At 43.1% G+C, this 14,690-nt stretch overlaps 1 protein-coding gene across 4 annotated transcripts in view; it reads right to left on the reverse strand.

Annotated features, from left to right (window-relative positions):
- Positions 1–877: 877 nt before the first annotated feature.
- The window catches only part of LOC133661972 (uncharacterized), a 38,230-nt gene continuing 24,417 nt past the window's right edge, over positions 878–14,690 (reverse strand). For all 4 annotated transcript variants that reach the window (XM_062065586.1, XM_062065583.1, XM_062065584.1 and 1 more), the window contains 22 exons: positions 10,575–11,719; positions 10,387–10,512; positions 10,291–10,325; positions 10,061–10,210; positions 9,238–9,372; positions 9,126–9,164; positions 8,926–9,051; positions 8,732–8,858; positions 8,485–8,655; positions 8,212–8,408; positions 8,004–8,138; positions 7,890–7,928; positions 7,675–7,815; positions 7,394–7,470; positions 7,269–7,292; positions 6,892–7,189; positions 1,986–6,737; positions 1,846–1,906; positions 1,665–1,769; positions 1,371–1,598; positions 1,172–1,293; positions 878–1,103 (listed from right to left, as the gene is read on the reverse strand). In XM_062065586.1, coding sequence (XP_061921570.1) covers positions 1,047–1,103; positions 1,172–1,293; positions 1,371–1,598; positions 1,665–1,769; positions 1,846–1,906; positions 1,986–6,737; positions 6,892–7,189; positions 7,269–7,292; positions 7,394–7,470; positions 7,675–7,815; positions 7,890–7,928; positions 8,004–8,138; positions 8,212–8,408; positions 8,485–8,655; positions 8,732–8,858; positions 8,926–9,051; positions 9,126–9,164; positions 9,238–9,372; positions 10,061–10,210; positions 10,291–10,325; positions 10,387–10,512; positions 10,575–11,719 — 8,290 coding nt within the window. In that variant the 3' untranslated portion in view covers positions 878–1,046. The remainder of the gene's footprint in view (positions 1,104–1,171; positions 1,294–1,370; positions 1,599–1,664; positions 1,770–1,845; positions 1,907–1,985; positions 6,738–6,891; positions 7,190–7,268; positions 7,293–7,393; positions 7,471–7,674; positions 7,816–7,889; positions 7,929–8,003; positions 8,139–8,211; positions 8,409–8,484; positions 8,656–8,731; positions 8,859–8,925; positions 9,052–9,125; positions 9,165–9,237; positions 9,373–10,060; positions 10,211–10,290; positions 10,326–10,386; positions 10,513–10,574; positions 11,720–14,690) is intronic.

Below are 14,690 nucleotides of genomic sequence, written 5' to 3' on the forward strand. Positions count from 1 at the left end.
ATTGGAATTGTTAAATAGCTTTAAAATTAGCTTAAATACAATTTCAAAAAGCTTGTGGAAATAATCCGGTTCAGTGGTTCTCAACTTTTATTCACCAAGTACCACTTCAGAAAACATTTCGCTCCCCAAGGGCGGCATAGCTCGGTTGGTAGAGTGGCTGTGCCAGCTACTTGAGGGTTCCAGGTTCGATTCCCGCTTCCGCCATCCTAGTCACTGCCGTTGTGTCCTTGGGCAAGACACTTTACCCAGCTGCTCCCAGTGCCACCCATACTGGTTTAAATGTAAATTAGATTTTGGGCTTCACTATGTAAAGCGCTTTGAGTCACTAGAGAAAAAGCGCTATATAAATATAATTCACTTCACACTTCACTAATAAAATACAGTAGCATAGTGGGTCTAAATTTCCATTAAAAACAAGGCAGATGTTTTATTTAACAAGTGTATTTACAATTTTACCACTGTACCTTCCACACAGTTTGAACAGTAACAATGTTGAATCTTTAATTCATTATTTGGCATACCACTACATGGAGCCTGTGTACCATACCCCAATTTGTAATTCAGTGATCTAGTTCCTTCACACGTGTTTAACTGATAGGCTGCCATTGAAGGGGAGCCACATCTAGTAAAAGTTTAACTTTAACTTTTAACTTTAACTTAGTATGCCACATCTGATAAAATGTGTTTCGTCTTAGGGACTTCATAAGTTCAAGTCAAGCACAAAGCTGTAGAGGACCAACTTTGCCCAAAAAAAACACAAAAAAAACACTTTCATAGTGAGAAAAAATACAAATGAAGGAATGGCATTTGTTTTTCTAAAGGAGCTCATTCTTAGTAGATGTAAATGTAAAAATAAATAAAGTGAAACTGTTTGTCATCTAGAAAGCATGACGACATATTCTGTTTGAGTACATTTTTAATGATTTGACAAATCTCTGGCTAAAGTAAGTGTAAAGTGATACTTTACTGTGTAAATTAGGTAAGACAAACAAGTTTTCAATCACAGTAAACGAGCACGCCGCCAAAATGGCGGCCTTTTTCGAAACTCAGTCAGAGATGGAGCCTTGGGTTGATGCGCTCAATTTCTGCTCACGCTGATATTTCTGTGGAAAGACAGCATACACGCTCATTAGGAGCAGGTGAACACATGATGACGAATCATTAAATGTACCTTCAGGTTGTTGTAGTGTTTCTCACTGCTGCAGTGCTTTTCTTTGGCTGTGCTCTCTTTTAGGTAGAAAATGGAGCAAAGTTCACAGAAATAACCATGTTTGGGCACCACAAACTCTGTACCTGCACACAAGAAAAGGAAATGAAGAGTTGATCAATTGTACAAAAGTGAAATTTGGAACTATAGGAGTGTGTCATACCGAGAGGGTTGTTGGGTTTAAACGCTGGCAATTTAAAGTTTGTTGAAACATATGGAGACAGAGAACGTGCTCGCTTTGTTTCTGTAGCAATAATGTCCGCCTCACATTTGCTCCCAATTGTAGTCTGTCTAAAGTCCTCCTCCCTCTCTTTGTCCTGGTGGACGCTTGGCGAGGAGGTAGCTGGATGGTCTTTTAAGACCGCTTCCATCCCTCTGTTTGTGCTCTCCTCTGCGAAAGAACAACATAAGGAAGGGGAGGGCAAGCGGTGCTACTTTGTGACACTGTGATGCTAACCAGGACTCTGTCTGCATCTCTTCCAGCTGGGCGGGGTCATGTCTTCCGACTGTGCCTCTTCAACCTGTCCCACCTGATCCAGCGTTACAAAGGCCGTGTTGGCCTCTAATGCGGGAAAAAAAAGTCACATTTCACATTACCATAAACAAACCAAAAAAGTGTGTGTAGATAGGAAAAACACCTGTGTTTTTGTCGTCGTCATCATCATCTTCACCGCCTGCTCCGTCTAAAGTCAGCAAAGTCTACAAGAACCAACAAATGACCTTTAGTAATGTCACTCATGGAAGATAAGTATCTCCACAACAAGATGAAAAAAATCACCTGATTGTTCAGACAGTCCTCTGATTGATCTTCCTCGCTATGTTGGCGGGGAGTGTGTGTCTTTTGTTGAACCTTTTTTTCTTCCTCCATTACAATCTCATCCAGAGTGACCAGAGTTTGTAGCTCCCCGTCAGAAATGTCATCCAGAGTGAGCAGCTCTTCTATATCCTTACTTCCTTCACTTGGCTTCCTTTCCTCTGTTCCCACGGTCATCTCCTCTACTACATCTGGGCTCAGCTCTCGCACCCTTGCTCGCCTCTTCAGCTCCTCCTCCTCGGCCATGTCGTCAGAAAAAGTATCCTCTTCCTCGCTCACTTGGTCGAGCTTCCAAACGCTGCTGTCTTTGTTAGGGTGCATTAGTTTGGGCTTGTCTTTCTCTTTCACGTCAGTTTCCAGTTTGACTTTTTCACATGTGCTGACAGAGATGATGTCCTCACTAGGTTCTTCCTTAATGCTAACACACACTTTTGCATTAAAACAATCTACAACTCGATATGTGCCTTTCTCCTCATGTTGGCTGTCATTTATGTCCTCCTCCTTTGGATTATTGTGATCATGGACCGTCTCTTCCTCTACAGAATCAAGGACCTGGAATGTGGCCACTTCTTCATTACCAGCATCTTGTTCCTGCTTTTCTAAAGAGACATCATAATGATGCTCACCAGAAGTCTGTCTGTTTTTTTTGGCTCTACCTCTCCAGTTATGCGGGGGCACTTCTTCAGGCTCCAGCTGTTCAACCTCTCTTACCTTGTCCTTTGTCACTAAGCTTGTGTGTCTTTTCTGGCGTCCTTGTCGAGTGTGCTTAGTAGGTTGTGATGTTTCCACATCATCTTGAATCTCCTTCTCATTACCATCTAAAGGCTCTACTTCAGCTGGACCTTCATTCAAAGAATCCATACTACTTGTCTCTACCTCCTCAAGTTGGTTGTCAGTCATATCCTCCTTTGGACTATTGTGATCATGAAGCGTCTCGTCCTCCACAGAATCAAGGACCTGGAATGTGGTCTCTTCTTCGTTGACAGCATTTTGTTCTTTCTTTTCTGAGGAGGCATCATGATGATGCTCACCAGAGGTCGGTCTACTTCTCTTTTTGGCTCTGCCTTTCCCTTTGGGCACTTCTTCAGGCTCTGCCTGTTCAACCTCTCCCACCTTGTCCTGAGTCACTAAGCTTGTGGGTTTTTTCTGGCGTCCTCGACGAGTGCGCTTAGTACATTGTGATGTTTCCACATCTTCATCTTGAATGTCCTTTTCATCACCACCTGAAGGCTCTACTTCAGCTGGACCTTCATTCAAAGAATCCATATTATTTGTAATTTCCTTCTCAAGTTGGTCATCAGTCATATCCTTCTTTGGACTATTGTGATCATGAAGCCTCTCATCCTCTACAGAATCAAGGACCTGGAATGTGGCCTCTTCTTTATCGCCAGCATTTTGTTCTTTCTTTTCTGAGGAGGCATCATGTTGATGCTCACCAGAGGTCGGTCTACTTCTCTTTTTGGCTCTGCCTTTGCATTTGGGCATTTCTTCAGGCTCTGCCTGTTCAACCTCTCCCACCTTGTCCAGAGTCACTAAGCTTGTGGGTTTTTTCTGGCGTCCTCGACGAGTGCGCTTAGTACATTGTGATGTTTCCACATCTTCATCTTGAATGTCCTTTTCATCACCACCTGAAGGCTCTCTTTCAGCTGGACCTTCATTCAAAGAATCCATATTATTTGTCGTTTCTTTCTCAAGTTGGTCGTCAATCATATCCTTCTTTGGACTATTGTGATCATGAAGCCTCTCATCCTCCACAGAATCAAGGACCTGGAATGTGGCCTCTTCTTCATCGCCAGCATTTTGTTCTTTTTCTAAGGAAGCATCATGATGATGCTCACCAGAGGTCAGTCTGCTCCTTTTCTTGGCTCTGCCTCTCCAGTTGGCTACTTCATCAGGCTCTACCCGTTCAACCTTTCCCACCTTGTCCTGAGTCACTAAGCTTGTTTTTTTTTTCTGGCGTCCCTGTCGAGTGCGCTTAGTACATTGTGATGTTTCCACACCTTCATATTGACTCTCCTTTTCATCACCATCTAAAAGTTGTACTTCAGCAGGACCTTCATTCAAACAATCCATAACGTTGTACTCTTCCTCAAGTGGGTTGTCAGTGGACTTTGGACTATTGTGATCATGGAACGTCTCTTCCTCCACAGAATCCAGGACCTGGAATGTGGCCACTTCTTCATCACCAGCATTTTGTTCTTTCTTTTCTAAGGACACATCACGATGATGCTCACCAGAAGTCATTCTGCTTCTCGTTTTGGCTCTTCCTTTTTTGTTGGGCAGGGATGCTTCTTCATCAACCTCTCCCACCTTATCCAATTTTACCAAGCTTGTATCATCTTCAGAAGAGGAAGAGAAAGGGGGTCTTGACTGGCGTTTTTGTCGAGTGCGTTTAGCATGTTGTGATGTTTCCCCAGCTTTATCTTTGGCCTTTTTCTCATCATCATCACCATTTAAAGGCTGTTTCTTGGATGGATCTTCATTCATACAATCTACAACTCGATACGCACCTTCCTTCTCATGTCGATTGTCAAGCATGTCCTCCTTTGGACTTTTGTGATCATGGAGCGTCTCTTCCTCTACAGAATCCAGGACCTGGAATGTGGCTTCTTCTTCATCGCCGGTGCATTCTTCCTTCTGTTTTAAGGAAGCATAATGATGATGCTCACCAGAAGTCAGTCTACTTTTTTTGGCTCTGCCTCTCAATTTGGGCGGGGACGCTTCTTCGTCATCAACCTCTCCCACCTTATCCAACGTCACCAAGTTTGTGTTGTCTTTCAAAGAGGAAGAAAGAAGGTGTCTTGTCTGGTGGTGTTGTCGAGTGCGTTTTGCATGGCAGGATGTTTCTCCAGCCTTATCTTTGTCCTCCTTATCATCACCGTCTAAAGGTTTTTTTTCAGATGGATCTTCATTCGAAGAATCCATGATCTTATTTGACTCTTCCTCCTCATGTTGGTGGTCAGTCATATCCTTCTTAGGACTATTGTGATCACATAGGGGCTCTTCCTCCACTGAATCCCGGACCTGGAATGTGGCTGCTTCCTCTTCATCACAAGCATTTTGTTCCTTCTTTTCTAAGGAGACATGCTGATGATGCTCACCAGAGATCAGTGTGCCTCTCCAGTTGGGCAGGGATGCTTTGTCAACAACTTCTCCCACCAAGGTTGTGTTGTCTTCTGAAGAGGAAGAAAACAAATGTCTTGGCTTGTGGTGTGGTCGAGTGCGCTTAGTATGTTGTGATGTTCCCACAGCCTCATCTTTACCCTCTTTCTCATCATCATCACCACCATCATCTTTGGCTGGACCTTCATCATGGAGCATCTCGTCTTCCACACAGTCCAGGACCGTGAATGTGGCTTCTTCTTCCTCACCAGCGTCTAAGCAGTCATCTTCACTTTTAGTGGTTTCGACTGTTTTCTTAGGTCTTCCCCTTCCTCTTGTAGCTGGGGGACTCTTCTGTTTGTCTTTGAGGACAGGCTCAGTTTTCTTGGTTGGTGTTTCTTTTCTGGTGGTTTCCTGTGAAGTTCTCGTCCTTTTCCTCGATGTCATTTCTCCATGACCTCTGTTCCCACTCGGGGCATCTTTCGTTGGCGGCCTTCCTCTTTTTCCTCTGCTGGATCTGGTTGTGATGCCGGGTTCTTCTTGTACTGTCTCAGTGTCGACAGAGTCTAAGATGTGGAAAGTGGTCTCCTCATCCTTTATGGTTGGACCCTGGGTCTTCCCTCGGGTGCTCCTCCTCCTCCTATCTGGTGTCAATCTGCTGCTTGACTGTTGAACTTGGATATTATCAACAACCTGGTACTTCTGCTCAGCTTTAGGAGGCCCAAAGGTGGTGGGGTCCTTTACTATAGCCTGATGCGTTTTTGAAGACTCATGTTCTTCTCTTTTGGATGTTCTGCTTGAAGAAGTCACCCCACGCTCACTGTCTGCCTTATTCTTGGTGGAAGTTGGCTGCTCTTCCACAGAATCAATCACCTGGTATGCTGCTTCTTCTTCTTTTAGTGAAGTCATAGGGTCTTCTTTACAGAGCAGGCTACCCGAGGTATCTCGAGGGTGTTTGTCATTGTCGTTTTTGTTTGTTTGACAGGATTCTGCTATCACCTCTTTATCAACTTTCTTGTTTGTCTTCTGTTTGTCTCCTTTGTCTTTTAGAGGAGACATGAAAATATATTTGTTTGCTTCATCTACATTTCTGGGTGTGTCAACTTGTGGAGAAGTCTCCTCTTCCTTGCAAATTTGTTTTGTGTCATTTTCAAACTGGCTGATGGGATGCAGCTCTGGAGCTACTTGGACCTCAGTAGCGCCATCTCCAGAGATATTAAGCTCCTTGAGGCTCCGGTCTTCTGAGGAAGGTTTCTCTTCATCGGTCACGCTGTCCAACACTTGAAAGTTTTCCTTGGTTGCGACAGTTATCATTCTATCTTTTTTACAAGTAGAAGAAGACAAAGCCTGAAAACATCTCTGAGATTCAGCCTTAAACTCTTCAGCCTTAAAGGAGCTCTTTGACTTTTGAGACATTGAGTGAGAAGATGGGCTGCATTTGGACGAGCTTCTTGTGGTTCTGGTGTTGGTTTGTTTGGAAGTCAGGTTGGAGAACTCAGTAGAACTCGTTTTGGCTTTTTCCTCCCCAACTTCATCCACAGTAACAAAGTCATCCATTTTGAAAGGTTCACAAAACAGTGTCCAAGGAGGAATGCGGTCTTCAGTAAAGTCCACCTTAGATTGGATGGAAAAGACAGAAATAATGAAAATTAACAGTTTACTTGAATAATATCTTGTTTGTTTTATTTTCTCAGGCTTGCAGTGTTTTCCAATGAAAAAGACAAGAGATGACAACAATAAACGAGGAAATTGAGCTACCACAACTTACCCCTGCATTGTTTCTTTTTAGAAGGCAGGGAGCAGCATAAGGACCCACTGAGGCTCCCGGTGCTCTATCTTCCACTTTTGCAGTAATTTTATTTTCCTCCTGGGCCACTGTTTTCCCAATGTTATCTTTAGCCTTAATTTGTTGTTGTGCCACCTTTGTTGTTCTTTCAGGGGCAGCTGATGGAGCAGCAGTAACCGTGGAGCACACAGCAGCCTGGAAGCTGACTTTCTTCCTGTCCGTCTCAGGGCACAATGTAATCACACTGTGATCCATCAGACGCCTTTTCAAGGTATTTACACTGAAATCAAATCCAAACAAAGAGCTAGCACCAAGTTTCACGTTTTCTATTACCATGACAAACACATTAGAATCCATACCTCTCAATGCCTTCAACTTCACACCTGAAAACCAGAGCAAGGAGAAATATTGCTATCAAAATGCTGTGTCAAAAGGCTGCCAACACGCATGCATGGGCACACACACAATGAGATAGCACACCTACCGCAATTTTGTTGACAAATCATTGGATTTCTCCTCCACACACTTAACGCCTGTAGCGTCGGCCATTTCGATGCATATCTGTGGTGTAGATAGCGAGAGACAGAGAGCAATATATAGAGATAGATCGACAAAGAAAAGGTAGAGACAGATTGATATTTTTTTTAAGAAAAAGAAGGAGATTTATAGAGAGATAGAAGGAGATTTATAGAGAGAAGGCAAATCATTTTTCTGATAGACACATGACACCTGGAGTAATTTGGATTGACAGTATTTGTCATGTACCCGATTATCCAGAGGCAAGAAGTTGACAACATCTGCATGAGATGTGACAAAATCTAATACAAGTTTAACAATGTACTCGCAGATCCAGGAGACATTCACACAAAGCAGGCGCTCGGCCAACGTCTCCACTTGTCCCACGCGCTGAAAGGCAAAAAGCAAAGCATTCCTGAGGATCGGCTTCCACTTCCTTTGTCACTAACTCCTGGTTGACTCACAGCATTGCACAGCTGCATCAGACTTTTGTACAAGTTCTCCTGTCAAGAGAGTATAAGTAAAATGATGAGTAATGTCATCAGAGCACCTTGACTGGTCTTTCCCAGAGTCCATACCTCGCTGCTTTCTGGACACATGGGTGACAGGACAAAGTGCACAGAGAGTTTTTCGGTTTGGTCCGACACTTCCGTTTTTAAGTGACTGTTGAGAAATCGGCAGCAGGCGCTCCATTCACTGAAATGCACAAAGCTCTGCAAACCAAAATAGGCGTGATGAGCACATGTCCAAACAGTGTGTGTCAGGAGAAGGCTGGAGTGTGCTCACCCTCCTCTGGGTTGGCAGCACGATTACGTTGTAGTACCTAGACTGAAGGTCCTTCTGGGAAATATATGGCCACACCAGCTTGGCCACATGCTTGTAACTATAGTTTGAATTAAAACCTGTCAACATGATCGTTGGAGCTGTCACACCTCGACGCTCGGCCTCGTAAATGTCAGCTTCGTCTTTGATAGTCAGAAACTCTGCAAAGACCACAACATGTGAGAGACGGCAGCCTCATTACATGAGTCCATTGGTTACATCACTGTGGGCTCTCACCTGGGATACTAAACCAGGAAGACGTTGTTGGGAACAGGTAGGGTTTCTGTGGTATGGTCAGCAAGAATGGAGAGTAGCTTCCCTCCGGAACACTGAACTTTAATGTGGGAAGAGTTGCCGCGGCAACCGCCACACTGCTGTTTCGCCTGGCTTTTACAGGAAGCACTGTTACTGTGAAGAAAAGCAAGCTTGCTATCGCTGCCTTTATATTTCATATGATATTGTCAGTCTGTCCCAGTGAGCTTACGTGGAGCAGGGCATTTTATTTTAGAACACCACAGCCTGTGGACCTGGTAGGCAGGACACCGATTCAGCAAAGAGTACCACACTCCGAAGCGATCAGCATCACAATCAGACTCAAACTCAACAAATAGCTGCAACAAGCAGATTAAATATGACTAACCCATTCAGCACTGACATATCATCAAGACATCAACACACCTTGTTAAGGAGAGGCAGGAAGTTTTTGACAAAGCCTATCTTCCTTAAATCTTCCCGGAGGCTGATAGTCTCACTTGGAGAGATGTTCTTGATGAAGATGGTTCTCGACGTAAAGTCACTCACAGGCTGGAGTTTCAAAGGTAAAAAGATTAAAAGACACAAAAATAATCCTTACATTCCCAATGTTTTTATTTACTTACAGAATTCATTATGGCCATCAGCGATGTGTAAAAACCAACCTGGAACACAAAATATTTGACTCAGTAGCTAACATTGGCCCCTTCACAGCATCCCAAAGTGCTTACTGCGTACCGGCGACATGGAGACATTTTTACCCAACACATGCAGTTGCAGTTTATTACTAGAGCCTTCGAGTGCAAATCTTTTGTTCCTGCTGGCGATGACAGCAGCCAGAACATCCTCTGCTCTCTCCATCTGAACAAAAGCCTGAAGGTCACAAAGAAACATCCAATGAAGTCATTCAATAAGTGATTTTGTGTACATTCACATCTGATAAGTGCACTATTGTATAATCATAAGAGTAATTCAAAGTGCCAATAAGGCTGCACAAAAACAAGATCTTATTTCTAAATAAGGATTTATTTCATTTTACTAAACAGGCAGCATCGCTAACAAACGCTGCCATTTTACTTAAATAATCATGTTGCACTCTACTCCAGTCTCGCCAGCCAGGGCGAGTTGGCTTTACTGCTCTGGGTTCTTACCTAATAAGAGCCAAAGCCACTGGCCATCAATTATCACTATCACATTACTTAAAAGAACGTTTCTTCTATCACACTGTAGAGTGAGCGAGCGTGCCATGTCTCATTGCCTTTTATTTTCAGCCTTCTTCAACTCTGTTAAGGAAGTTCCCGTCAATGGTCCTTCGGGGACCTTGCATGAAGAACGTTAGAAGTCAATTGCAAGTTTCTTCAAATCAGCACAAGATAATGAGGAGTCTAATCAAAATGACAATCACTTTATAAAAAATTTACCTTTCTTGAGTTATTTGGAATGTAAGCACATGGCCCTGAATATGGTGTGTGTGTGTGTGTGAAAATATCCCTCAGAATATAAATCTCAATAGTAAGCAAGAAAATTGGCATGTCTAGAATCATGCAATAGTCACACATACCATGCACGTTTGAGGAATAACGTAGATTTTCTTGTCCGAATACTCAAATCCAAAAGGTTCCAACAACCGGGCGATGTCCTTCTCACTGTAGGAACCATCATATATGGGCAGGCGTGCGATCAACAACTGCCTCTTGTCGAGTGACAGAAACTGGACAAACAGAACATTGTGATTGTTCTTTTACTTCAAGATGCCAACAAATGCACAGATGCATAAAGTGAAGTTCTTACCCTTTCTGAAAAGCAGGTTTTCTTTTTGAGGCATACTGCAACAGACAAAGTTACAAATAAATAACAGCTAGTAAATTGTTGACGTGTCAGACTCACCGATTCTTTTTTGAAGCAGATGTTGTTCCAGCATCTCTCCAATGGTGAGTGTGGCTGCAGCCTCAGCGCTGTGTGATATCGCATCCTGCACCACTGCTGCCATAGGTGCAGTCTTGGATGCTGTTGCTGTGGAAACAAGACTTAATGAACAAGTCACTGGTTTGTCAATATTTAGGTGGCTAACCAACCTCGTTGCTTCTGTTCTTGTTTTTTGTCTCTTGCTTGTGTTAGCTTTGCGTCCCCATCAGCTTCACCTTGCCGATTAATTTGTAAATCCCTTTTGGGGGCCGCCGGTGGAACTGCTGATACCACTAGGGGCTCGGTACTTTGCTGGTTTTTCACACTTTTGTCAGGTTGTGGCTCGGTCTTTGTGAAAGTGTCCACTACCATTGGTTCTGGAAACTCGGATTTTGGAGCCACTGCTTGCTCTGGCGAACATGCCAAGTTTGCCGTTCCAATGTCAGCTGCTTCTGGTGGAGTGGTCTCGGCCTCTGCCTTGGCGGTGTGGTCTCTTGGAGGTTCTGTCATGCTTGCTGGTGCAACATTGGCCATTTCTGGTTGTGTAGTTAGCGCTTTTGGAGGTTCTTTCACTCTTGTTGGTCTAACATCAGCTACTTCTGGTGATGTGGTCTCGGCCGTGGTAGTATGGTCTTTTAGAGGTTTGGTCACGCTTGCTATTCCAACATTGGCTGCTTCCGGTTGTGTGGTCTGATCTCTTAGAGGTTTTGTAACACTTGCTGGTTCAGCATTGGCTGCTTCCGGTTGTGTGGTCTGATCTTTTGGAGGTTCTGTAACACTTGCTGGTCCAGCATTGGCTGCTTCCGGTTGTGTGGGCTGGTGTCTTTGAGGTTCTGTCACGCTTGCTGGTCCAGCATTGGCTGCTTCCGGTTGTGTGGGCTGTTGTCTTTGAGGTTCTGTCACGCTTGCTGGTCCCGCATCGACCACTTTTGGTTGTGTGGTTTGCTCTCTGGTGGCAATCAGCTCAGACGAAACCTTAAGATTGTGTTGCTTTTCTGCAGTTCTACATTTGGATGGCTCCTCCTCTTCTTTAAGGGCAGTTCCTGATGCAACACTTTTTAGAGCTTCACATTTGGGTGCTTCTCTAATAACCTTTGACCCTTGAGCTGACTTAACAGTGAAGGTAGTTTTTACCTTTTTTTTTACTGGACTTTTCTTCTGAGCTCCTTTCACCGTCTTGGTGACCTGCTTGCATGAGACATCCTTTGCTTTGGAAACCAACTTTTTTGCAGAAAGTACAGCAGGTTTTGCAGAGGGGGTGCTAGCAGATTTAGATGTGGTAGTGGTAGCGACACTGTTTGAGGCATCAGGTTTTCTGGCAAAACAATGAAAGGATTTATGCAGCCTTACTTTTTGTAATTTACGAGGCAGGCCCGATACAACTTTTTCCTGTCCGGTATCAATATTGCAACTTTGTATATCAGCTGATACAGATACTATGACTATACTTTTCTTCTTTTCTGTATTAGCAATAGATTTGTATTCTTGTACTTTGCTAAATATAGACATAAAAACAAAACAAAACAAAGAATATATAATAAAACTGTATTTTCTGCTTCCCTGAAGGAAGAAATTAAAAGCCCACAACACAACTTAAAGGGAACTTTTAAAGCAAAGCCAACTTTTCTTACTAATTGGTACCTACTGTTTATTTGGGATCTGCATTATGTCCCGAAAATATATTTATAAAACACTTTTGCCTTCCTTTATACTTTCGGGGAACTAGTCGTTTAGAATTTCCCCCTTTCGTAACGTTTTTTTCCAAGTGTGACATCAGCGAATTATGGTAGAGATTTACTAAAAGTGCTTTGCGCGCTGCCGCTGTTGTAGTCAATAGGCTCCTTCTTGTTCGGTATCCTCTTGTTGTGAGGCAGACTTTCTCGTATATGCACATGCATGCTCCACTGTTACCATTTCTAACACAAAGTAGCATATATTTCGAACTTAATCTGTCAGTAGGCTGGCTATGGAAGTCCTAAAGACTACTACAAAGACAAAGATGACAAAGAGAAAACGCTGTCGAAGTGGAGCCACGTAAATAACATCACCCACTAAACGGCGCATCCTATTATTGCATTCAATCCAAGACGGCAGCCATGTCTATTCTGTGTTCAGTGTGTTCTTACCTGAGGTCTGAGTTTTTGTGTTTATGTATGATATTTTAATTCATTGTAATCTGAATGAGTTGTACTCTGCAAGATAAACAAATTCTCTGTAGAGTGGGATTTCTGGTAGATAGTTTCTCATCAAATGTCACTGGATTGCCATAGACTTTGGCCTACCTATAATCCACCTGTTCAGGTAGCAGTAGCAGACGGCTAGCACCATCAGCCTGCCTGCTGCTAGCCTTCAACCATCGACCTGCCTGCTGATAGCCTTCCACCATCAGCCTGCCTGCTGATAGCCTTCCACCTTCGGCCAGCCTGCTGCTAGCCTTCCACCTTCGGCCAGCCTGCTGCTAGCCTTCCACCTTCGGCCAGCCTGCTGCTAGCCTTCCACCTTCGGCCAGCCTGCTGCTAGCCTTCCACCATCGGCCTGCCTGCTGATAGCCTTCCACCATCGGCCTGCCTGCTAACCTTTCAACATCGGCCTGTCTGCAGCTAGCCTTCCACCATCGGCCTGCTGTTTGCCTCCAGCCATTGGCTTCGTCTACGGGCTTCCACCCATCGGTCTTGGTTGCTAGCCTTCAGCCCTGTCTGCTAACATCTTCAAAAGTGGTAAAACAAGTGGAACTTCTCTCACTATGTCACAAATCATTATATTGTGTTTTATACTTTTGTGTGGTTTTACTGGTGTCCCAAATGGGTCTGGTCACCCACCCCCCTCACAAGCTATGCTACTTCAAGATGACAACTTTGATAATTTGACATTTCATCATAGTGGCAGCTACAAAACAACCTCGGCCTTATCTCAGTTGAAGATTTCTGTGACTTTAGACAAAACAAAATGGCTGCATACTATGGTAGAGTCCGTTCATTCTTATTGTTTCCTCGTTTTGAGAGATCACGTCAACATTACTGCATCCTCCCCTATTGTGTGCTCTTACTTTCACAGATTAAAGACAGACTCAAACGATGGTAACTTTAAGCACAAATGTTTAATTATATTATTATTATTGCTCTCAGGAAATGTTGAGACAAATCCAGGCCCTGATACACCTACACAATGTTTTACACCTGCGGATTTTAAAACTACATCTGGTTTTGGGATTATTCATATAAATGTTCGGAGTTTACTCCTTAAACTGGATATGATAAAGATCTGGATAAACTCAACAAATGCTGATATTGTAGTCTTATCTGAAACTTGGCTTAAGCAATCTGTGCTTGATAAAGATATTTACATTCATGGCTATACTGTCTATCGTACTGACAGACAAAGAAAAGGTGGTGGAGTGGTCATATATATTAAGCAGAGGTTTGATTTTAAATTAGTGCTCTCTGAATCAGTAAGTAAAGAACTTGAACTGTTAGCACTTAAAATTGAATTAGCTAGAAATCACCACATTATGGTAGTGGGGTGTTATAGGCCTCCATCTGCCCCTAGTAATTCCCTATCTACTCTTGTGAAGCTTCTGTCTCATCTGAAATACAATGAAATAGTGATGGTTGGTGATTTGAACTGGGACTGGCTCACATCTGTGTCTGTCTCTTTGAAAGCACAGTGTGAATCTCTCAATTTAACACAATTAATTAACTCACCTACAAGACCTAATCCTAAATGCCCTCAAAAAGCTACACTCATTGACTTAATTCTAACAAACATGCCCTTTAAATTTGTTGCATCTGGTGTTTTCCCTAATGATGTGAGTGATCATTGTGGGATTGCAGTAGTGCGAAACACACAGATTCCTAAAAGCAAGCCTCGTCTTGTTGAAAAACGTAATATGAAATTATTTGAGACGCAAGCTCTATTACATGACTTGCATCTTTTTAATTGGGATAGAATTGCTCTTTTTGATGATGTTGAACTGGCTTGGAAATATTTTCACGAAAACTTCTTGAGTATAGTGAACAAACATGCCCCTTTTACAGCACCCACTCCTGCTGAGGCCTTTAAATATCTACAACATGCATTTGACAGTACAAGAACAACTTTACTATCTTCAACTGGTTTTAAATGCAGCGAAAACAAAGTGTATGTTCTTTACCACATCAAAAACTGTAAGATCAGCACTGTGTGAGAACATTTTAACAGGAAATGGGCAACAAATTGCGTTAGTATCTTCTTTTAAATATTTAGGATTTTTAATTGATGACCACTTGAGTTTTAAGGAGCACATTCAG

The sequence above is a fragment of the Entelurus aequoreus genome, linkage group LG12, assembly GCF_033978785.1.
Source record: "Entelurus aequoreus isolate RoL-2023_Sb linkage group LG12, RoL_Eaeq_v1.1, whole genome shotgun sequence".
NCBI classification, from domain to species: Eukaryota; Metazoa; Chordata; class Actinopteri; order Syngnathiformes; family Syngnathidae; genus Entelurus; species Entelurus aequoreus.